Here is a 25,021-nt window from a genome sequence, read left to right on the forward strand (position 1 = left end):
TTGGAAAACAAACTTCTTGAAAGTGAAATGATTTCTGTAAATCCAGTGATCATACTGTGTGGGTCTCAGCTTTCAGTGGCTGGCCACAATTCCACAATTCCTCAAGACATTGAACATATACAAGTAATAGGATATTTTTAATTTTTAGAAATCAGCAGTTAAAAAGATGAAAAGATGGAATCAATAAATTCTGAATAATTTATTGCCATTGTGGGAATAATATGTAATCATGTCATCAATCAAAAAGTAACTGTACGAGTATTATAAAATGTAATATATTCTAATTACAAGTACTTCATTTTTGGAATCTGATTACATAATCCAGGTACAGTTACTACCCAGCACTGCCAGGGGGCGATCGGCAATTAAAAGTTCAAGCCATTTCCTTTTATTTAAATGTTTAATTGACCATCAGTTTTGCAAGAATCATCTGTCTTCATATTGAACTTTCAACAAAAAAAAAAATGTTTACAAAATGAAAGGGGAGCTATACCTGAACAGTCACATTCAAGCACCATGTTACAAACAGAGGCTTTATCTCACTTCCTTCAGTGGACATACGATGTAGAAAAATGCTGGCTTACAAAATAGCCAATAACATCAATAGACAAAATGTCTGATAACAAGCTTAACAGAATATTTCCCTCTGTTCGGTGTCACAATGTCAGTTTTCACAATCTCTTCACATAAGTCTCTTGAACATGTGATCAGTAAATTCTAATGATAACATAGCAATCTGTATGTAAAATGCCAAAAATGATGTGAAAAATACAGTTATTTACAAAAATGATATAATCTTATGGTGAGACATGGACAGTTGGCAGATGTAGCCCATTAACCTTAGGATGAAACCTGAGGTAATTCCTTATAGTCTCTGGATTTTTGGTTCTGGATTATATCACTAAATTGACTTAACACGTCAATAATACTAAAAGAAAATTTCCAAGGGAAAAAGGTCACATTTTATACAATGTAAGATATAAAACATTTGCTACATCCTGTACATATTTTTCTCCTTTACATCCCAGCTTACTGGTGCTGAAATTTACTTAAATATATTATAATCTTGAAAACCGTCTCTACAGCTAGTTTTGATTCATTTGACCCTATTTCTGAATAGTATATATTTTTTCATGGATACTTTACTGAAATACGTAGCCATAAAAATAGTGCTAATAATCTATTTATTATCTTTCAAATAAGCTTACTAGTAGCTTGCTACATCCTACCAATCTATATTTCCAAAAATAGAATAGTTTTTTTCCCACTTTTCACTCTTAAATATCAGTAAATGTTAATTTAAATCTTAAATTTCACAGTTGATATTCAGTTTCTGTATGGCTGTTAGATGAGAATCTTTTTAGAATGTACATAAAATGTTCATATGTCAATGTCTTCCATTAATAATGGCAATACTGAGGTGGGAGATTATTCATCAGTTTGAACACTTTCCTTAAAAAACAAACAAAAACAAAAAAACACACACAAAAGACAAGAGTCGGAAACCAAAAGAATTCAGCCAAACATGAAACACTCTCATTAAAAAACAATATTCCAGATTGAAATGTGATTGAAATATTGCTGTCATTGTCTCTGTCAGCTGGTAGGGGGCAGTAGAGGTGAGTACAGGAGCCTCTAGACCTGAGTGGAGTATGATCTTGTGAGAGAGGGTCTAGGGCGGGCACAGGTAGAATATTCTGAAGGCATGTCTAGACTGCGCTGGAGATGGAGCGACGAGAGTGGATAAGGACATCCGGAGGGGCGGGGGCCAGGTATGGCTGATGGTCATGTGATGCCTGTGTACAAAACCCCTGGAACCTGCGGAGCAGAGAAAAAGCGTTTCTGAAAGAGTGTGAGAGGGAGAGAACAGGGTCATTTTGGCAATGCTGGGTCAAAACTGGGACAAACCCAGCGCTAGACTGTTTTGACCCAGCTGGGTTATGATGAATGTCTGACCCAACTCAAACTATTGTTTGAAAATGACTATACTGTTGTGTTAAAATGGGTTGCACATTAAAGTAATTTTAACCTGTGGAATGACTACAGGAACAACACAGGCAACAGCAATAATCAAAAGGGGAATTGTATTAAGCAAGAACAACTAAACAGGAAAAAAATTAAGGCAAAAGTGTGTGTACAACGACATATATAGCTTATACAGTTAAATAAAGTTGCTTTTTATATGACAATTCTTGTCTTTTATGGCATGTCGCAGCATTTCTAAGAAATGATTTGTCTGTGCACATTATTAATTGATTTGCCCGTGGCGTGTAATCTTTAATCTTCCCGTCCCACTTGCAATGCCATCGCTTCCCCTTCTCTGATGACGTGTTTACTGCTGCGAGGGCAGGACTATGGAATGTCAAAGCTGCCAATATTAAAAATAAATAAAGACATAAATAATTATACAAAGAAATGTATATATTTTATAATGTATAAGTTTTCATTTTCCTTCAGTACTACTGGGACTGCGGTGTAGGTTTCCCCCTCGGAGAAAACCTACACCGCAGTCCCAGTAGTACTGAAGGTCCATTTTTACCGGTCCAATTTTTAACGGTCCAATCAGCGAGCAGAGGGAGTGGCTGAGAACGATGACGTTGATGTCATGCGCTAGTTTGAGTTGTAGTTCAGTAATGTTGGCGGAGAAAGTACCAAACGTAACCATTCATTCCGTTGTGGCACCGCTGCCGAATATCCAGAAGTTAAAGTTGGCAGGAGTTCGCTGAAGCCCTGTAACGTTTCTCGTGGGGTCGGAAGGTATTGCCATCATTTAAGTTACAGGGACTGGTCAGTTATTGTAGGTGCCGTCCGTCTCTCACCAGCAGCGTAAAAATCCCCGGCCAAATTTCCTACCGCTTTTGAAAAACACCGAGGTTGTGTGGTGATGTTATTGGTCTACTGCTAACAGCGTATTTTAGAAACGAAACACCCGTTACCACATCTGAATTTCAGCTCTAGTCTAGAGTCTTCCTCAGTACACTGTGATACTAACAGTGACGAGGGAGAAGTGGTAAGGCGGAGTCTACAACGGGAGAGCGAGTGCAGAGATGACTGGTAAGAAGCATGATAACTAACACCTCTGTCTGATTCTAGGAACTGGCGGAGAGAGTATATAAGACACCAGGAGAACTAGGTGGACGGACTGAGAGCTAGGCATATCTGTGTTCAGTCAAGCTGAATGAAAGTTCTTTGAGTTGATATGCACAAGTTTTTGAGTTGTTTAATAAATACGTTTGTAAAGTAAGTATTCTCGCCACCACTTTCCCTCACCCTTGCCTTGAACCTAGTCACAGTCGGTTTTACTGTATCAATTCCAGTGCATGTCCTCATACTTAGAAAAAGCATGTAAAGTGGATTCGTAACCCCTCCTGTTCGGACCGGATCTCGAACCCGGGTCCGCTGACATTAGAGTCAGATGCTCTAACAAGGAGGCTAAAGGCTGCAACCTCTAGCATCAGTCGCTAGAGCGTCTCTTAAAGTCAGAGGAGTGAGGTTTACTCACACAGCAACTACTAGCTGGCCTCTGTTACATTCGCATCGCAGAAAACAGTGTCTTCTCGACATGTTGACGGCACGACAGGTTGCTAATATGTTACGAAGGTGAGACAGGAATTGCTGACGACTTGTTTTAGCAGTTTGGAATCAATTCTGTCTTTTAAGAGACAACCGTGAATTTTTATCTTTGAAATTTTGCCGCCCTTTTAAATTCTCTAACAGCTAAATTACACACTGCATGTTAATATTCAAAAAAACATAATTGTGGCACTTTAATCCCTTCCGAATAGGGTTAAATTCAGTCAAATCAACCTAACTTCTTTACACAACAGTCTCAACCTAGCGATTAAAGGGTTAGTTCACCCAAAAATGAAAATTATTTCATTAATTAATCACCCTCATGCCGTTGGACCCATCGTAACACCTTCGTTCATCTTCAGAACACAAATGAAGATATTTTTGTTGAAAGCTGATGGCTGAGAAAGGCTTCAAAAAGGCCTCCATTGGCATTCAGTACATTTCCACTGACCCACTCACAAGACCCATAAAAGGCACTATAAAAACATCGCTACAAAGTCCATCTCACTACAGTGGCTGTACAATCATTTTACAATGCAACGAAAATAGTTATTGTGCGCACAAAAATCGAAATTACGACTTAATCCACCAAATTATTGACGTGAACTCATCGCATGCGCAAGTATTTGATGCAACTCCGCCGTTCGAATCATAGCAAATACACGACCCGGAAGAGGAGGAGCGCCGCTATAGCATGAGTTTACGTCCGAGACCTACACGGAAGACAATAACTTGGCAGATAAAGTCATTATTTCGATTTTCAATTTTGCGCACAAAACTATTCTCGGCGCTTGGAAAAATGATTGTACAGCCACTGTAGTGAGATGGACTTTGTAGCGACGTCTTTAGTGCCTTTTATGGGTCTTGTGAGTGGGTCAGTGGAAATGTACTGAATGCCAATGGAGGCCTTTTTGAAGCCTTTCTCAGCCGTCAGCTTTCAACAAAAATATCTTCATTAGTGTTGCGGGTGTCCAACGACATGAGGGTGAGTACTTAATTAAATAATTTTCATTTTTGGGTGAACTAACCCTTTAAGTTGAAAAAATAACCCAGTATTTTTTACAGTGTATCATCCAATTATTCATGGCTATTTAAAAACCACAAGTATGTGGGCAGTAGACCTGATTCAGTTGAAGAATATGAACATTATTCCCTACCACACTTCTCTTCCCTATCCTGGTGTCCAATGCACCCACCCAATATCCCTTACCTGAGGGCCACTTAACTTTTCGAGTGGACTCTCTACACAGGGCATGGCCACCATGGGCATGTTGAGCGAGGGCTCCAGGCGTGGAGGGTGCACAGGGGGCGGTAAGGGTGGCAGATAAGGCTGGGTCTGCTTGAAGTTATTGATCACACATGTGACCTAGAGGTGAACCAAGAGGGGAGGTTAATAATGACAACAAAAATGTGCAAGGCATTTATTTACTGTATGACGGTGCAGGATTAAGGCTTTATGTCTAGAGCATGTTCAGCCTTGGCATAGTTATGATTGTCCTAAGAGGATGAAGGATGCAGTCTAAAGCCAGTGGATTAGCTGCAGACTTACTAAACATCTGAGTACTAGTATTAGCTGTTAAACAGGTATGTGCTCAGAATAATGACCTGTTTCACACGCATGGTGTGAGACTTTAGATGCGTTACAATTCATACTCTATCCTAAATAGTATGCAAGGATGTGTAAAATGTAGATATTATTTTGTTGAAAGTAGTATTATTTCAGGATGGGTTTTCTGACATTCTTTTTTTCTGACAACCTTGTATAATCAAAGTGGAAAGGTTTGTGATGGATTTAGACCGTTGTAGAACAAATTATGCATGTAACGAAGGTGCAGTTTATGATGCAAATTCCAGCTATTCACTGATGTCTGATATCTTATTGCATACTCAAAATGATTACACTACCGCTCAAATGTTTTGCAGTCAGTAAAAGTTTTTTAATGTTTTTGACAGAAGTCTCTTACACTCACCAAGGTTGTATTTATTTGATCAAAATAGAGTAAAAACGGCATCATTACTCCAGTTTTCAGTGTCACACGAGCCTTCAGGAATCATTCTAACATGCTGATATGGTGCTCGAGAAACATTTTGCTGCTTGATATTTTTGTAGAAACTGTTACATTTGTTAAAGGTCCCATGGCATAAAACATTTTATGTCATTTTATGAGGTTTTTCAACATTCGTCCCCAAGTGACTAGAAATTTTGATCGGTATAAACCGAGTTCTGGCTGTCTTTCTCTGCCTTTGAGAAAATACAACATGACACCATGACTTTGCGTAAACATACACAGCACTTTCTTAAGCCAAGTGGCGTGTTATATGAACGCATTTTGAGCTATCCGCGCGTATGTCTACGCCGTGTGATTCCGCGTGTATGTCTACGCCGAAACGAACCATCATCTCTACACCATGTGATTCCGGCAACCTGATCTCACAGAATGAATATTTATAGCCTAATTTTATCATTTTGGAGCAACTAACACCACTCCTTCCCTATACCAACTCCAAACAATATAAAACACATAACAGGCAAATAAATGTACAGTCACATGTATTTATTGCAAAAACTGACCAAAAACAGTATAAAAGTATTTATTCTAAACTCATGTTGCATTCCAAGTCTTCTGAAGTCATACGATATCTTCATGTAAAGAACAAAGTTGATCTTAATGTTTTAGTCGTTGAAATGATGATTGCGCCCCTTTGTGAACAGAAAACACATGCACCCCGGCACCTGTTAATATTTCTCATTCAAATAATACACACGACTCGTTAGAATGACGCGATCGGTCATGAGACACACGAGAGCCAATGGCATTTTACAATCAAAGCTGACGTAATGACGCAATTGGTCACGAGACACACGACTAGCCAATGTTGTCAAAGCTGACCTGACATTTCTTCCGGCGAAGACATTTCAATATTTGAAATGTATTATTAATCTTTGGCGGATGGACTCGACATTCTGATCACTTTTGGGGATTTTCTTCACACAAATCAATTGTTTGGCCTCGGAACACTTGGGATATTTGTATCTTCTGAATAAATTGTGCCTGCAGTCATATCTGCCTGTTATATCCTGTTTTTTATAATACACAAATGGGAAGGTTTAGGGAAGTGTTTGAGTTACACGTTCAAAATGTGTCTGACTATGTGTGTGTGTCCACAAGGTAAATGGATTTATAAACATACTAAATTATGTTTTTTTTTTTTTTATGTAAAAATGCAGAATGTTTCTTGTGATTGGTAGGTTTAGGGGCAGTGTGTGTGTGTGTCTGTGTGTGTGTTGGGTAGGTTTAGGGGTACTGGCAGTGTAAAGGGGATATAATGAAACAGCGTTGATAAACACGCTAAAAAGTGATTATTAACATCCAAAATGGCATACATAATTGGCGGTCATACATACGCCATTTCATGAGATCAGTCTGAATGACAGCCCAGAGCTGATCTTGAATTCTCCTGTTATGACGTCATAACAGGAAAGGTTACCTCCTCTTCCTCTGCTTTGCCCATCCAGAGAATGGATTCAGTTTATCAGTCTCGATGTCAGCACAGGCTTTACCATATGGATTCAACAGCACCGCCACAAAGAGTGAGTAACAGTGTTCATTAATGCCTGATCTAGGATCAGTGATGTGTAGATAATCATTCAAGTTCACACAGACTTTCTTTCTAAATCGTTTAATACTGTCAGTCCCGCCGCTGGCCGTATTGATGCGTCAGTAAATCAAGCCAGTGACCAAAACAATCAACTTCACGTCGTTGCTGTTAGCAGCATGAAACAAATCTGTTATTTAAATGATTAAACTACAGAGAGTGATCAAAGAACACTCGTTATAATGTTGAGATCTGTCAATCGCACGTTTATCTGCAGTGGACACTTGTCCAAACTGCCGTTAAGCTGCACAACAGAACCTCTTAATGTATTCATGTCGATGTAGTGTTTGCTGTTAATTGTGGTGAAAGCATTTTGTGAGAGAAATAATGTTGCCAAGTTCATAGAATAAGGGTCGTCGTGACTGGGACTCGTGTTTTTTCAGAGCTCTCAGATACAAACAAAATAAACTCACGCTCACAGCGCTCTCGTCAACTTGGTACAATAACACTTTCTCAGCAATCTTTCCACAGCTCTCCATCTCTCCCTGTACTGGCAGTGCTGCATGCGCCTCACTAAACCACGCCCCCCTCCGCCACATAATCTAATACTCATTTTAAATGCAAAGATGTCAGCCAATCACAACAGGGGGTGTTTTCACTGAAGTCTCACAGCAGACACGTCCCTTTAAACAGAGGATTCGAGCCACAGGGCTAATCAGTATATATAAAAAAAATCCCCTTTATTTCTAAATTATGACATTTTTTGATGTAAAAAAAACCCATACTAACAAAACCTCAGGAAACTGATAAAATAAAATAATAAAATGATAAAATAATTAAAAAAAATTAAAAAAAATCCATGCATGGGACCTTTTTAAGAACAGCATTTATTTGAAATAAAAAATATTTTATAACATAATAAATGTTACATTTATTTATTTTAAAATTGTTAATTTAATGCTTCCTTGGTGAATAAAATTGATTAATATCTTTAAATATATATCTTACTGACCCCAAACTTTTGAATGGTGAGTGCATATGTTTTAATTGGCATGAGTTATTTAACTGACAGTCTGGCTGCGGCGTATGCATGATCTGATCTCAAAGGTTGGCAGATTCTCACCAGAAAAGCAGCGATAGCTCCTCCAGTGAGATATCCAGCTAGAACATCAGACCAGTGGTTGCGGTACTCAGCTACACGCACGATGCCCACCAGAACAGCCAATGAGATGAGAGTCAGACAGAGAGTGGGTTTGGTCAGCCTTGTGCCTTTAGTCTTCCATACCAAAGTTACATACATCTGCAAAAACACAAAAATAACCATTAGTATGGATAAGCACATATTTCATCAAAATTCACTCAGCTGTATACAATACAATGTAACATTATGCAGCATGTGTGGTCTTTCTGTAACAGAAGTAGGCCAGTAAAAGCTGTGTGTGTAAACCTCACACCCCTGGCATCAAGAGGCACTTTAGCAACTGCCACTAGAGACTGTGGTCTTTAGCATACTCATTAGCGTGCCCGCTTCCCATGTCAAAGACCCCGGTTCGAATCCCGCTCGGAGTAGGTAGAGTTGGACCAGTTACATTTGGCGCCGTGACCTGGATAGGAGCAAGGTTTAGGGGGGAGTGTAACGGACATAGGCCGGTAAGAGTGGTGTGTAAAACTCACTCCTCTGATCTTAAGAGGCGTTCTAGCGACTGCGGTCTATAGCGTCCTTGTTTGCGTGCCCGCTGGGAGCAGGTCAAGAAGAACCAGTTATATTTGGTGCCATGACCTGGACATAGCCCATACGAGCTGTGTGTATTAACTCCTCTGATCTCAAGGTCAGGTCAAGTAAGACCAATTACATTTGGTGCCGTGACCCAGCTGGAAGTGAAATTTAGGGGGCGAGTGTAACAGACGTAGGCCCTGATCCCAAGAGTCGACTGATGCTAGAAGCTGCCTTGTTATAGTGCCTGCCTCACACACCGGAGAGCCAGGTTCGAATCCCGCTAGGAGCGGGTCTAGAAGGACCAGTTACACTTCTCACAGCTTAACACTTCAAACATAGATTTATTCACGCATTATACTCTTGTCTAATCATTTGCCAACTAAACTTTGCCCATTCCATCCTTTTATTTGTTGTTTATTTGTGTTAGATGTGTTTTTACTTTTAAAAAAATCTGCCGGAAGGCCAGCAGCATCTCAAAGTCTTCTCGTCACTGTTTAGGAGTGTATTGTGTGCTGCTCAATGAAGCTTCAAGCTGTTTCTCAAACTAGAGAAATGTACTCTAATGTACTCCTCATCGTGTTGTCTGGGTCGTCCACTTTTCTTTATGCTGGTTAGATCGAGTAGTCTATTCATAGACTTCATCCTTTAAAAGAACTACACTAATGGGGCTAATAGGTTTCTAGAGAGACTTGTTGTTTTTGGCCCTTTTAAACTAAATTTTGAATTTTTACATTTTTAAACCCTTTTAAATTTGTCTTGAAAATAAGCTTGAAAGTATACACGACTTACAAGATATACAAGCCTATACTCCAGCAAAAGACACTGCACTGCCGTCTCCACACTTCATTAAAGCTGCATAATCATTCTTGTGTGTGCTAATAATAGGAAAAAGACCCTGAGTACCAAATCAACACATTATGATAATTTCTTAAGGATTATATAACACAAAGTTTTCTTAGTACACTGGATTAAAGGCTGCTGAAAATGTGGCTTTGCAATCACATCATAAAAGCTAATTAATTTTAAAACATATAAAAACCGAAAACAGCTATGTCAAAGAATACAAATCATGTTCACAGTCTTACTGCTTTACAGTATACTGATTCATTAAATGCTAAATTGGTGAATAGAATATTTTCCTTCAAAAACATAAAAATGTATTGGGTTTTGGCATCACAGAAAAACATTTAACTTTAAAATGATCTAAATATTTAAGACATTCGTTTAGGACATTTGTAATTACTATATTATATTTTTTATTTGTATTTTGATTAAATAAGTGCCACATTTGGGGAATATAGTTATTAATTTCTTTCAAAAACAAAAATGTCTTAAAGGGGGGGTGAAATGCTGTTTCATGCATACTGAGCTTTTTACACTGTTAAAGACTTGGATTCCCATCCTAAACAGAGACAAAGTTTCAAAAACTAATGTTGGATGTTTAATAGAGTATTTCTGTGTCAAACATACTCCTTCCGGTTTCTCACAAGTTTCGGAGAGTTTTTTTCGAGTATGGGTCGACTTGACGTTAATAGAACGGAAGGTCCTTGTATGGGCCGTACGGGCTCTTCTCCTGGTAGGGTGCGCCCGCGTGACTAGAGCGAGAGAGGAAATGCACGCCGGTAAACACACTCTCAGCTGCAGATCCAGTCGTCCATGAACACTTATGTCGCGCGCCGCGCTCCACTTTATTCCTATGGGTGACGTCAAGCGACTTCAACGCTTCAGCACAGCATTCCGGGAAGGCAGCGCTGCATTTGAACTGATTTGAACGCAGAAATGACGGGAAGCTTCAAGGCATCGCTTCAGTCGCGTCGCAAAGTGGATTTCCACGGTCACTGCTGTCACAGGACTTCACCAAATCATACCAAAGAAGTGTGTTTTTGACGGAGCGGTCCCAGCGATAAAGGTTCGGTCCTGCTTTGGAAGAGGCGGTGAGTAAAACTGCTTCAAATGTCTCTGCTATTGGCTACCGTAGTATGAGTAAACATCAGTAAACGACACGATCATGTGCTTCGTCATTCAAATGCGCTAACGGACTCCATTGCTGTTCTCTGTATAACGTTACACTAGTCTGACGTGCAAAATCGTTTTGCTTGCTACTGCTAAGGTTTAGTCGCATACAATAGTCCATAAACCGAATGATGTCCTCATAAACTGCGAGTAAAGACACACAAATGTTGACAGGCCACTAAATACAGTACATACCACAGAGACGGACGTCCTGCTGTTGCTGTTTCTCCTGTTCAATTTATTTCAGCCTCAGATTTGATTGTGGATCATTATCTGTATTAGCTGAGATAGCAATGGGTTTCTCCACGCTTGAGGATGTCACCGCTTTGTTCGCGATCGTCATTCTTTAGCTCCGCCCAAACGATACGCCTCCAGGCGCTCGGTTTTTTCCAGAAAGACTCGGTACAGCCCATATTTCTTTTATAAATATTATAAAACTAAAGACTTTTCTGAGATATGAAGGATGCAATACTACTCTATAGGTACTCATTTGTTGACTCAAGATTGACATGAGATTGACCGAAACTGAGTGTCCCCCCCCCCCCCCTTAAGGAATTAAATCATGCCATCATGGCAAAAAATAAAATAAAAAATGTTTAAATACAAAACAGTTTTTTTACATTAATAATTATTTACTATATTACATTTCCATTGAATTTTAATGAATTAAACATTTTTAATAGAATTATGAATTTCTTTCACTAACATAAAAATGTCTTACTAAATGATATTGTAAACTGGGCTTTGCTATCATGGCAAAAATACATTTGTGAATTATGACTAGATTATGAACTTCTTTCCAAAAAAAACCCATAAAAAAATCTTAAGAAATTATAAACTGGAGATCAGAATCCACAACACAAAGCTGACAAGTCAGAAAGGCTGGTCGTTTGGGCAGAGTCATGAGCAGATATTCTGAATCATCATGACACAGGATCATCACTACTGAAGGAGAGGAGACTGAGGATGACAGTGTTTTCTTCATATGCTGTGTGACGTTTGATGTCTTGTCCTGGCTGTACTCACCACCGTATAGACAGCGGAGTACATACTCAGCGCTGCGTCCTTCGAGGGGAAAGATTTGCGGGCAGTGGTGATGAGGTAAGGGTTGCCGGTGCACGCTCGCCGCTCTGTGATGTACTGCAGCGGTGAATGGCAACCCAGTGCGGTGTAGTTTGGCCGGCATGTAGACAGGAAGTGAGGTGTCTGGTTTCCTGTCACTACCTGCCCTGCATTGGCAAAGATGGTGGTGGTAAAGAGGCCAAAAGAATACACACCTAAGAACAAGAGGAAGAGGGGGGAAACATGCCAAAATTAACATTTCATCAGCCACTTGATTTTCATTTTTGATGATTTTTACATGTTGGCCATTTGGAGTAGTTTGATACACTACTGTTTAAAAGTTTGGAGGCAGTAAGAATAATTGTTTTAAAGATATTTTTTCATAAAGTATGCATTAAATGGATCAAAAATGACAGTAAAAACATTTAGACCAGTAAGGCCCTATCATACACCCGGCACAAGTCGATGCCAAGAGCAATGCAAGTTTTTTGTACGCTAGTTTTATCCTGACACATTTTCATGTCCAGTCGTGCCCATCTGTTGGCCAGTCTGGTCTGAAAACAAGGTATGCTCAGGCGGATTGTTAGCGCATTTGCTATTTTGAGCAAACTACTGCACAGTATTTTTTGTGTTATTTAAAGGACGTGTTAGTTATATGCGCCTATATGCAGGTGCACAACGTGTACTCTCTGCTTATTACACACACAGGGAGACAAAAATGTTTAAATATTAAACATAAAAGGATACCTCTCTTCAGAATGTTTCTGAAGAATCATGTTAGCCTAGAACTCTAGACGCACCCTAGCGGCTAATCTAATCTGCTGCGAGTATCATCTAGCAACTCTCAATACACGTATGAGCTGTAAAAAACAAAATCTGGTCAGGCCAATCACATCGTGTTTAGAGTTGTGCTTGCGTGCTACTAGTAAACACAGGAGCTGGCGAACGACGGTCTTTCGAATCAGCTTTGACTGCGACTCTGGAAGACTTGGAGTTAAGCTTTTCTCTGAGAAAAGAACAAAGAGCGGCCCTGAAGTCATTCTTAAAAGGGGAAGATGTGTTCGGAGTTTTGCCGATACAGCGAATGTTTAATCTATCAACTAGCTCCGCTTCACCTTCATTGCTCTGGTTTGTTGTAGCGCTATCCAATTGCGTTGCAGAGGGAGTCTAAAAGACAACCGGTTATCCCGCCCCTCAGATTGAGCCCTGTCTATGGTGAGTTTCCAGACCAAACATCTTGATGTGGGTCTGGCTTGTCAGGCTAGGATCATGTGAAACGGAAGACTGGAGTAATGATGCAGAAATTTCAGCTTTGCATTACAGGAATTAACATTTAAGATTATAATAGAAAATAGTTAATTTAAAGGAACTGTATGTAAGAAATGTATTTCAATTAATCATAAAATGGCCCTGATATGTCACTAGACATTAAGAAATCATGTTAATGTCAAATACTTATATCACTGACAACAGTAGTCCGGCCAGGATATTGTCATTTAAAAGTTGTTGTTGCAGCCCTCAACTGATGTTGTCATGTTGTGTTTTGGCCTGAAGCTCCGCCCTCCACCTATCTACCAATCACGAAGTCAGTAGTGTTTCGGCATCCGGGTTGCCAGATCTGCTCTAGTTACCACAGCTGCAGCTACAAACGTTCCTGCTGGATCCTGCAGCCTATCTGGCAACCTCGCGTCAGGGGGAGGGGGAGAGGGGATAGTGATTGCAGTACCAGTTTTGGCCACAATCTTACATACACTTCCTTTAAATTGTAAAAATTGTGTTGTTTCACAAATTACTGTTTTTACTATATTTTTGCTCAGATAAATGTGGCTATAGATGACATTTTCTTCAAAAACATACAAATCTGGTTACTTTTGGGTTAGGTTAATAGAATAAGTAGAACGTAGTTGCAAATGTACTGATAGTCAGTAGAATGTCTAAAGGGGGATATTAAAATAGTGCCACCAAAAATTTGACCAACCCAAAGTTTTGAACAGTATAGTGTAAGTGCTTCACACATACACATAGACCCATTTCCAAAATACCAGAAAAGAAGTTGTAACATGCCAGGAAAAAGTTAGATTTTTTATGTGTCTGAAAGAAGAAGAGAAAACGTGAAGCATTGCTTACCAAGGAAGCGGACGATGCGTCTCAGCAGCGGGTTGAAATAGCAGCAGTCGGCCGTAACAATCGTCTTCTCCTGTGTGGCCTCAGGTTTAGTGAAGAAGGATGCGAGCTCCCCCAGCAGTATCTGCAGGAGACAGGAGCAAGAATTAGATTTCTCAGGTGCATATAGCTTACAGAGAACAGCGCTTAGGGGGAACCACAATATTTATTTTTTCCTTAAACGGATTAAACTGATTGCCAAATGTACAAGGCAACATTTGTCATTGTCAGGACTCTGCTCGTGTTCCAGTTCCAGAATTTACATGAAATTTGGGAGAATGATAGAATCTCATTTTCAATCCCATGAATGTATAAATTCTAAATGTACCAGAACAGCTGAGACATGTTATTTATATACATACATGTTCAATGTGCCCGAATGAGACTGCATTTATAAAACATGAATCCTCACAGATTGGAAAGATACAATATGTGCTGACATGCTGAAATAAAAGTGTCCATGATAAAGAAAATAATTTTAAATCTAATTTAAAACATACTATACAACGCGCTATGGTTTTGACAATCTTGACCACTTTTCTAGAAAAGTTTACTCAATCCAAAAATATAACCATCAAGTAAAAAGTGGAAGTGATCAAAAAGTCCAGACAATGGGTGATGGGAATGGAAGTTCATAATGGGAAAGCAAGCGAGCAAATTTAGCAAACTTAGTTTTAATTCCGAAAGTAAAAAAATGCTCATTATATATTCAGTGTTTTGAGCTCAATGAAAAACAAATTCTATCAAAATATACCAAGAAACACGAACAAAAAATAATAATACTTTGACTATAAACACATTTTGCCATGTTGTTTAATAGTGTTAGTTGCACTTGTGGAAAGGTTTGGTTATTGCCATCTCCGGTGCTAAATATCACATTGAGACACCTATTTAAGTGTTCCTTAACCTTACTGAAAAGATGTTTAACTATTTGACCCCCATAGACATGAAGACCCAGGTCAGCGTGTTGTAAAAAATGGTGCTTGTTAATATGCATTGTTGCCTGTGCTAAAAGATCTCTCGCTGTCTGATGCTTATTTTTCACGAATGCCACTCCAACCCTCTCACAGAGGGAAAATGGATATAATTCAGGGACATAAAAAGCTTGAATTTCTGAGTAACCTTCAAATGTTTACTGAAGTTCTGTGAATGATATTTTGTGGGGCATATTGTGGCATTTTGAGGGCTCTTGTGTTGCGGTTTAACAAAAAAGGTGAAAATAGACAGACAGACAGAGGAAGAGAACGCGCGAGAGAAAAGAGAGAATGAATATTTCACTAGAACATCCTTGACATATCTGAGTGCTCTGAAGCCACAATGTTGAAGCAGTGATACTGGCAGCCAATATGCTTTCAAATCCTTCACACATCATTATATTAACGCATCTGCTCTGAAGAGTTTCAAAACACATACACACACACAGATAGATAAAATATTTGGAGCACACACCGAATGCCTCAGTATCAAACATTAAAGGAGCTCAACACACTTAGTAGAGAAGAGTTCACATTCATGAACACATTACTGTATTATTGTGATTATCCTTCCGTACAGTCAGAATTGTATTTTTGTTACATTGCTGTCACTGGGGCGGTACCCTAAAATACAAGACCAAAAAAGTACTAATATATACCTTTAAGGTATTAACATGCACTTTCAAATTACTTCAATAACTTGAACAATTACGTCAATAACTTTTAAGGTACTAATATGTACCATTTAGTGGTGAGTAAGGTACAAATACACTTTTGTACCTTAGGGTAGCGCCCCAGTGACAGCACTGTACTTTTTTCTGAGAGTGGAAAATTAATATATGTAGTAAATATAATTAAAAAATATATACTGTAAAAAAAAAAATCAGGTCTCCAATTGAAATTTTTCAAGTGACTGATCACATCTAAATTTTTCAGTTGGCCGAATTGAATTTCTGTGAATTAAATTCGGCCAACTGAAGAATGTAGATGTGATCAGTCACTTGAAAATTTTCAAATGGAGAGTTTATTTTTTATTTTTTTTACAGTGTACAGTGGGGCACCAATGTGTAGTGTATTTAGTCGGCCACCAATTGTGCAAGTTCTCCCATTTAAAAAGATGAGAGGCTTGTAATTTTCTTCGTAGGTACACTTCAACTATGAGAGACAGACTGAGAAATCAAATACCGAAAATCACATTGTCTGATTTTGAAGAAAAAAAGAAGCAAATTATGATAGAAAATAAGTATTTGGTCACCTACAAAAAAGCAAGATTTCTGGCTCTCACAGACCTGTAGCTTCTTCTTTAAGAGGCTCCTCTGTCCTCCACTCGCTACCTGTATTAATGGCACCTGATTGAACTCGTTATCAGTATAAAAGACACCTGTCCACAACCTCAAACAGACAGACTCCAAGACCTAGACCTAGTGAATGACCTGCAAAGAGCTGGGACTAAAATAACAAAGGCTCCCATCAGTAACACTATTCCGCCAGGGACTCAAATCCTGCAGTGCCAGACGTGTCCGCCTGCTTAAGCCAGTACATGTCCGGGCCTGTCTGCAGTTTGCTAGAGAGCATTTGGATGATCCAGAAGAGGATTGGGAAAATGTTATATGGTCAGATGAAACCAAAATAGAACTTTTTGATAAAAACTCAACTCGTGCTTGGAGGAGAAAGAAAGCCGAGTTGCACCATACCTACTGTGAAGCATGGGGGTGGAAACCATGCTTTGGGGCTGTTTTTCTGCAAAGGGACCCAGACGACTGATCAGTATAAGGAAAGAATGAATGGGGCCATGCATCGTGAGATTTTGAATAAAAACCTCCTTCCATCAGCAAGGGCATTGAAGATGAAACATGGCTGGGTCTTTCGGCATGACAATGATCCCAAACAAACCGCCCGGGCAACGAAGGAGTGGCTTCGTAAGAAGACTTTCAAGGTCCTGGAGTGGCCTAGCTAGTCTCCAGATCTCAACCCCATAGAAAATCTTTGGAGGGAGATAAAAATCTGTGATGCCCAGTGACAGCCCCCCCAAAAATCATTGCTCTAGAGGAGATCTGCATGGAGGAATGGGCAAAAACTATCAGCAACAGTGTGTAAAAACCTTGTGGCGACTTACAGAAAACGTTTGACCTGTCATTGCCAACAAAGTATTGAGATTCACTTTTGTTATTGACCAAATACTTATTTTCCACCGTAATTTGCAAATAAATTCTTTAAAAACACATGCTAATTTGCAATATTGAGAAACGTAGAGCAGTGGCTAAAAGTGATGTCTAGTCTATAAGAAAATGTACATCTTCACCCTATATTTAAATAAATATATGACTTTTTAAGCATATTGTGTACTTGGAATCTTTTTTTTTTTTTTTTTTTTTTTGAATATTGAAGCCAATTTTTGCAGAATAATTTTTGGCCAGCCTGTCATACAAAGAAATTATGCATGAAAAAATGAGAGAACCCATGAAATATTAATTATTTTGTATTCAATGTATGCTTTTTCCTGTGAGCATTTTGTGTTTCTTTTTTTAAAGTTTGAAGTTTGCCCTTTTTGGCAAATAATATCGTCAGGTAAACCTTGACCAAGTTTAGTGTTTATTTATTCCCTTATATTTAAAATCTTAAAAAATTATATATATTTTTTCCATCATATTTTGATGGTTTAATTAAACTTAATTGAATTTAATTAAGTCAACATTTTTGGCCATGAAGATTTGAAAATGCTGATAAGATTTTCTTTGACATAAATATTGGTCTGTTTATCACAAGTTATAACTTCAGAATGACCTAATATAGCATCATATGGCCAACATATATTTTATAATAAAAATGACAAAACATTCATGTTTGTGTGAATTACCCTTTTAATTTATTGTTTAGACTGATGTGGTGGGATTATTTTACAGTGACATTGTCAGAAGGCATTTTGCTGTGGTTTGATGCATTTTGCTTATTAGTTGTAATAGATAATGAGAACGAAACTGATAAAGATGTTCTCAGCGCTCAGCACCAGCAACAAACCCCCGAGGCAACATCATTCTCGATCCTCACTAAACACACAAAGAGGGAGCTGTCAGTGTCATTTCATATAAATTAAATCACAAGGCTTAAATTGTCCTCTAGAAGCTGTAGTTAGAGAGGACAAAAACATGGTCTTTAGAGTGGATTAACGGAAGCTGTTGAAGTGTGTACATGTTTAATTGATGAAACAGCTCTGCTGACTCTGAAGACTTTGAGAGAAAGACAGACGGAGGAAAAAGGGAGTTCAAAGCAAAAGAACATGGCGAGAAATAGATCGATAGCAAAATCAAACCACTGAAATAGGGAGGAATAAAAGAGGAAAGAGAGTATGTAATATATAGTATATGAACATCGTAGACACAGACGTTTTGTGGCAGCTGGGAATGCTGTCAAATCCAAAGGTTCTAGCAGAAAAGTAGAGCACCAAAAAATGCAGGCACTTAGCAATTCTGAAAACCTTCTGCGCTCTGACAGACTGTCGGTCAAAAAATAAACCATACAAACACCACCGAATGCGAATGATCCCAACGTTCTGACAAACTGTCATGAAAACAAATACAAACCTCAGACCACTGTTTGTCAAACCTCAGACCACCTCCTTCATTCTTGCCCATTTCTCTTGCATCCAACACATTGATTATGAGGACTGATTGTTCTCGGATTAGTGGATCTTCATAAGATTTTTGATACGCAGTTCTTCGTGTGGAATTTGCCAACAAACCAAATTTGCTTACACTGATTATAATTAAGTTGAAATACCATTGACTTGTGACTTCAATAGATAAAGAGATAATATTGATAACAGGCCAACTGGTAGTTTTGTCCTGAAATCAGTTTCTCTATTTATAAAGTGATGGAATGAAGTTCTGGAACCCGACTGTTGCACAGTATTGTCTAAAGCAAGTAAAGCCATAAGACTGATCAAAAATGGGATGGCATTTTTACATCAGATGGGATGATCAGCAGTACTTGAACCAACAACTGTTATTTTACCCAGAAACTTGGCAAAAAGGATCTAAATCCAAAATGAAGGTGCAGCAGGCAGCCAGAAGATTTATGCACAAGGACTAAATTAACTTTAATGATGGCATCTGGCAAAGGTCAAATTAAATGAGTATAAGCATTGTGAAAATACTTCTTACAGAAATTATATTTCTCAGAGGATGCCGGAGCCAAAAAAGCAGTGTGTGATTTGTTCTGTAATTTTTACTGAGGTTGTGTGAAGAAAAATACAGGCGTGCTTGATTAAGTCATAAAGCACGTCTGCCAAATTTACATAACCCTGTCTTGTCCAGGTGCCAGTTTTATAAACACAACCATACTGTTAACACCGAGAACACTTAAGAACTAGTCTGATTAATTAGATTATTAATTAGTCTTTATTTTCAGATTCAAACAGCTAGCTTTTTATATAAATGTCTTAAGTTTAAAGCAGTCTAAAAAAGAAAAAGAAAGAAAAAACTTGCAAGACTAGTCTATATGTAACCAGCGACAGCTCTTGGCTGGTGAAGCTGGTTGACCAAAAAAATCTTGCTTGTTTGTTTGGAACCTGGTGGAAACATAAGCCTTAAATGATGATGACCAAAATGACAAAAAACACCATATATATATATATATATATATATATATATATATATATATATATATATATATATATATATATATATATATATATAGTTATGGTTTCTCTGCAGGATGGTGCACTTAGACCAACCATGGTTTGTGGAGCAGGATCGTATCACACCACCAACAACAGTACTGGACATTTCACCGGCAGTACAGTGCCTCAGGCGTTGGCCCACTTCTCTTCTGCCAAGCCAATTCTCTCGGTGGACTGGGTACTTATTATATACAGTCCAGTCCATAGTGACATAGAACAATATTAATAATTCATTATACACTTCAAGTGCCTTAAAGGGGTTGTTCGGAAAAGGAGCAAGGTCACTGTTTCTAGAGAGAAGAGGGAAAACAACACAATTGCTACTGAAGGATCCTATTGTAACATATTAAAAGTAATAGTTCGACCAAAATAATTGAACATTTTGTCATCATTTATTCACTCTCATGTCATTCCAAATCAGAATGTTCTATCTTTCTTCTGTGCAACTCAGAAGCAGCTCATTACAAAAAAAATACTTTCCAGTAAGCTCTGATTGGTCAACTGGCCCAGTCAATTGTGATTAGTCTACCGCTAACAGAAACTCCATTAACCATATCTGAATTTCAACTTCAGAGGCTTCTTCAGCACTTCATACGCAGTGATACGAACAGTAACGATAGCGTCGGTTTTAATGTAACACTTCAAACCTAAATCCTGCTCCTTTGGAAGTGCTTGCAAAGTGTCGCTTTCACAGCACGAAAAAGCATCTTTTCAACACATCAGCAATACAAACCAAACTACACTGGCCCAGTAAATAACACAAAGGAAATAAGCTACAACACATAAGTAATAATGGTAATTAAACTAAACCTGTTAGCAGCATAAACCTTGTATTATCTGGCTCTGTAGGCATCTTACAACAGTTCCCACACCAGCAATTAATAGAAGATTATCATGACAGAGTATGCTGATCAATGACAATGAAAGTTAACTCCACATCAGCTAGGCTACATAAATTCTCCAACTAACCATTTAGAAATGTCCTGTTGCATTTTACATGTTGTCAATTCTTGAGTCTCTCCATCATTGTCCGACTCCAGTTTGAAGATAAAAGGCTGAACAGTTTCTGACCTTTTCCTTGCTTGTCTGAGGTAATCGGAGCTGCTAACACAAGCTCTTGAAGCTCCTCCCTCTTCTTGAAAGGGGGACAGGAGCAGCTGCTCATTTGCATTTAAAGGGGCATACACAAAATCTGCAAGTTTTTGCTCACCCTGAAAAAGTGACAATATTTTAACATGCTATAAAATAATCTGTGTGGGTATATTGAGCTACACTTTCACATTCACTTCTGGGGACATCAGAGACTTATTTTAAATCTTGAAAAAAGGGGCATTATAGGACCTCTTTAATAACTACAATTATACATAGATAATTGAAGAAAAATAAATCTTAGATGAATGCAATTGCAAGCAAATATTGAATTTAATCCAAGACAGACATTTAAAATAGTATTACATAAAACAAGGCAACCAATTGCATTCAACAAAACTCTTTAAATGTATCAAGTGAGGCGCAAGATAAACTAATTTGACCTCCTACAGGGAGAGAAAGATATCAAAAAGACTAAAAACTCTTAAAATATGACAACTAGCATCTGGTAATGGTAGTTACTCACTTTATATAACTGCATTGATCATTTTGATCTTTGAAACTTTGCCTACATCTCAGCTCTTTTTCAACACATTCCCTCGTTCACGTGAAATGCAGCAGCATTAAACGTCTACTAAATGTTTTATATGCTGTAGGTTTGGAACAACATAAGAGTGAGTAAATGACTACAGAAATGAAGAACAAGTTGGGCATTAGTTGATTCATAAATTTTGCACTTCTTAAACACACAATAACAGTTCGCTCAGCAGAATTTTTGCATTTCTTTCTGATACTCTTAGGATCTGTTCCTGGTGACATGCTCGAGGATACAGGCGAATACACCCTGCTCTGTTGTCATAGCATTACCATGGCATCAGTATGACAGCTGATGCACTCATGATCCTGCTAATCCAATGCAGATTACAAATAGACCGTACCACATCACAGATCACATTAATTTCCACATGCTGTCAGCCAAATTTTTATCTGGCGTTTGAATACACCAAACTGGGATACCGGTGTGTTTGCATTGATCTTTTCTGCCCATAATCTGTGTCCACTGTTATCACAACCTTCTTATATTGCTTTCATCTAGTTATTCTTTTCTCTTGCCCTTTTTGTGGGTTTAACACTCTGTCATTCCTGATTTCTGGGATTTTGTCCTTCTGTCTTTCTGCGGGCATCTCTCCAAGTACCGTATAGGGAAACTGGGTTAGCATCATTCCTCTATCTCTCTCTACCCACCATCAGCTCTTCTTTTCTCTTCAGTTCTCATGATTATTCTTTTTTTTTCAACTAAACATGCAATCTAATTTTACCCCATTTATTTTCCTAAATCATCCCCTTTTTAGTCCCATTGTGGATTATTTAGCAGTGCACATTACTGAGAGGAAAAACAAATGTTAGACTTTGTAATCATTCATCAAAATGTAATAATGCTCTTCCTTTGAAATGTCATTCCTTGGTGACGTAGGTCTTAAATACAGAATGCTACCCATTACCATTCCCATCTCAATGGAAGTCGCTTGGCTGGTGCAGGACAACCTGGAAGAGCACAATTTTGACTCTGCATAGATTTGTAGCCAGGTCTTGAGCCATAATCGCCAAGTAATCAATCACTTTGCAGCTGCAGAAAAACAACATCATGACAACACTGATTGGCTGATGGTAACACACAACCGCAGACAAACCCTTAATTAGTGACTATCCTGACCTGTGACCAAAGACAAGTTAAGTGGTTTAAATGTATTCATATTTATATATCTCGTCCATGGAAAGCGTAGGACCAAAAAATTGATTGAAAAAATTGATTGAAAAATGTTGATTAATATACATTACCATTCAAAAGTTTAGGGTCATTAAGATTATTTAAATTTTTTAAAATACATATCAGACTCTTAAGCTCTTAATGGCTATATTTATGTGACCAAAAATATACTCCAGTCCTCAGTGTTGCATGATCCTTCAGAAATCATTCTAATATTATAAAGATCCAATCTCTGGGCTGCTGTTCCACTCCTAGCCTGCAAGGGGCGCCCTTCCTTAAGCTCATGCTCCCTCCAGGTCTCCAGATGGCACTTTAACCCCATAATCAGTGCTCTCCACTCATTAGCCCTGATTCGCCTCACCTGTGTCTTGCCCTTTATAAGTGTGCTTGTACCCTGCAATTGTGTTCAGTCTTGAGCCTATGTTCTCCAGTCTACAGAGCTCAAGATAAGTTTTGAGCCGTATTGTACCTTTTTTTTTTTTTTTTTTGGACCCTTGTGTCTATTTTTGTTTCTCTGTTTTATGGAAGCTCTGCTTTCCTAGTTCCTTTGTGCTTTGGTTTCTCAAGTAAAGACTATTTATTTTTTGGAAATAAAAATATTTTTTTTCCAAAAAATATTCCCCCTCTCATATCTCCCTGAGATGAGAGATTTATGCATTTTATTTCTGGAAAAATTACTCCGGTGATGCAAATATTGTCGATTTGCGTCATCGCTAAATGTTTGGCCAGATGCTTAAGACTACAGCCAGCTGAGGGAGCCATTTCCGCATGTTTTCAACTTGCTCATGGGGGATGGGGTCGCACGCACAGCTCAGCTCAGCGCAGGCATTTGTGGAAATGGTGCGGCCGGCGGAGCAAAGTGAGTATTTTATCTTCTCAAGTTAATTCTTATGAAAGTTAATCTTCCAAAGGCATGAACTGAAAACGTGCCAGATTGAACACGTGCTGAGAACTACCGCCGCGAGCGTGGATGCGTGTACCTCAGCTCTCCTCACGAGAGCTCATTCAGCTCATCACGATGCGTGTACTCTGACTCGTGCTGCGTTTTGTGCTGACACTTCCTCAACGGCTAAATCACACAACCCGTTCTCACTCCCAAGGCGTCAAAATCCGAAGCATGGTCAAGTGCCTTCCGCGTCACAGTTAAGACGCTAAAGGTGCCCCTGGGCGTCATTTTGCGACGCGCTGGGTGCTCCATTCATTTCAATGAGAAACCTTTGGCGTCATAAACAGACGCATTTAATTATTTGCGTTTATAAAAGCAGACATGATTTTATTAATATTTAAAGGCTACTTTTATATTTTGGAGCAACTAACTCCACTCCTACCCTAAACCTACCCATATCTAAACAATATAAAACACATAACAGGCAAATAAATGTACAGTCACAAGTATTTATTGCAAAAACTGACCAAAGCAGTATAAAAGTATTAACTCATGTTGCATTCCAAGTCTTCTGAAGTCATACGATATCTTCATGTGAAGAACAGAGTCGATCTTGATGTTTTAATCGCTGAAATGATGATCCCGCTGCCCCGTGAACGAACTCATTCATTTCTCATTCAAATAATTCAAAAGACTCTTGAGCATGACGCGATCGGTCACAAGACACACGAGAGCCAATGACATTTTACAATCAATGCTGACGTAATGACGCAATTGGTCACAAGACATACGAGAGCCAATGCAATTTCACTATGAAATCTCACGTAACCGGCGCCAATATTTGAAATTTGATTGTGTTTGTTGATGATCTTCTGCGGATGGAGATGCTGATCGCTTTTGGGGATTTTCTTCATACAAATCAATCGTTTGGCCTCGGAAAACTTGGATTATTTAACTTTTTTGAATAACTTGTGTATGCAGTCGTATATGTCAGGCTATATCCTGTGTTTTATATCATGTTCAGACAAATGGGTAGGTTTAGGGATGGGATGGGGTTGGGTTACATGTTAAGCCTGTCTAAATAGCGTAAATAAAATAAATGTAAATAAAATTATGCTTGCTGATTAAATTGAAAAACACGCTCCAACATGTCATAATGGCAAAATTATAAACTAATACAATTTCACCATGACGATAACATTACTAATACCCAGCGCGTCTGTGTATGACGCCAAAGGTTTCTCACTGAAATGAATGGAACACCCAGCGCGTCGAAACATGACGCCTTGGGGCACCTTTAGCGTCTTTATTGTGACGCGGAAGGCACTTGACCATGCTTCGGTTTTTGACGCCTTGGGAGTGAGAATGGGTTGAATCACAATATATTGAACAGACATGTTCAGTTTTTAATAGTAGTGTCTGTTCTCTAACTGAACTGATTTTATGAAGATGAACGCGGTGGTGGGAAAGTAAAAGTGGTTCAGTAGCGGTAGCTTTGGGA

The 25,021-nt window shown here is 38.7% G+C and overlaps 1 protein-coding gene across 5 annotated transcripts in view; it reads right to left on the reverse strand.

The window, feature by feature from the left end:
* The window catches only part of plppr2b (phospholipid phosphatase related 2b), a 94,819-nt gene continuing 69,798 nt past the window's right edge, over positions 1 to 25,021 (reverse strand). Inside the window, exons 2-7 of one of the 5 annotated variants that reach the window (XM_067459017.1) lie at positions 14,090 to 14,210; positions 11,927 to 12,177; positions 8,294 to 8,470; positions 4,784 to 4,939; positions 4,731 to 4,739; positions 1 to 1,796 (exon numbers count right to left, since the gene is read on the reverse strand). In XM_067459017.1, coding sequence (XP_067315118.1) covers positions 1,710 to 1,796; positions 4,731 to 4,739; positions 4,784 to 4,939; positions 8,294 to 8,470; positions 11,927 to 12,177; positions 14,090 to 14,210 — 801 coding nt within the window. In that variant the 3' untranslated portion in view covers positions 1 to 1,709. Of the gene's footprint in view, positions 1,819 to 4,730; positions 4,740 to 4,783; positions 4,940 to 8,293; positions 8,471 to 11,926; positions 12,178 to 14,089; positions 14,211 to 25,021 lie in introns of all 5 variants that reach the window. The other 4 variants (XM_067459014.1, XM_067459016.1, XM_067459013.1 and 1 more) reach the window with 4 other exon arrangements.

Source organism: Pseudorasbora parva, chromosome 12, assembly GCF_024679245.1.
Source record: "Pseudorasbora parva isolate DD20220531a chromosome 12, ASM2467924v1, whole genome shotgun sequence".
Lineage (NCBI taxonomy): Eukaryota > Metazoa > Chordata > Actinopteri > Cypriniformes > Gobionidae > Pseudorasbora > Pseudorasbora parva.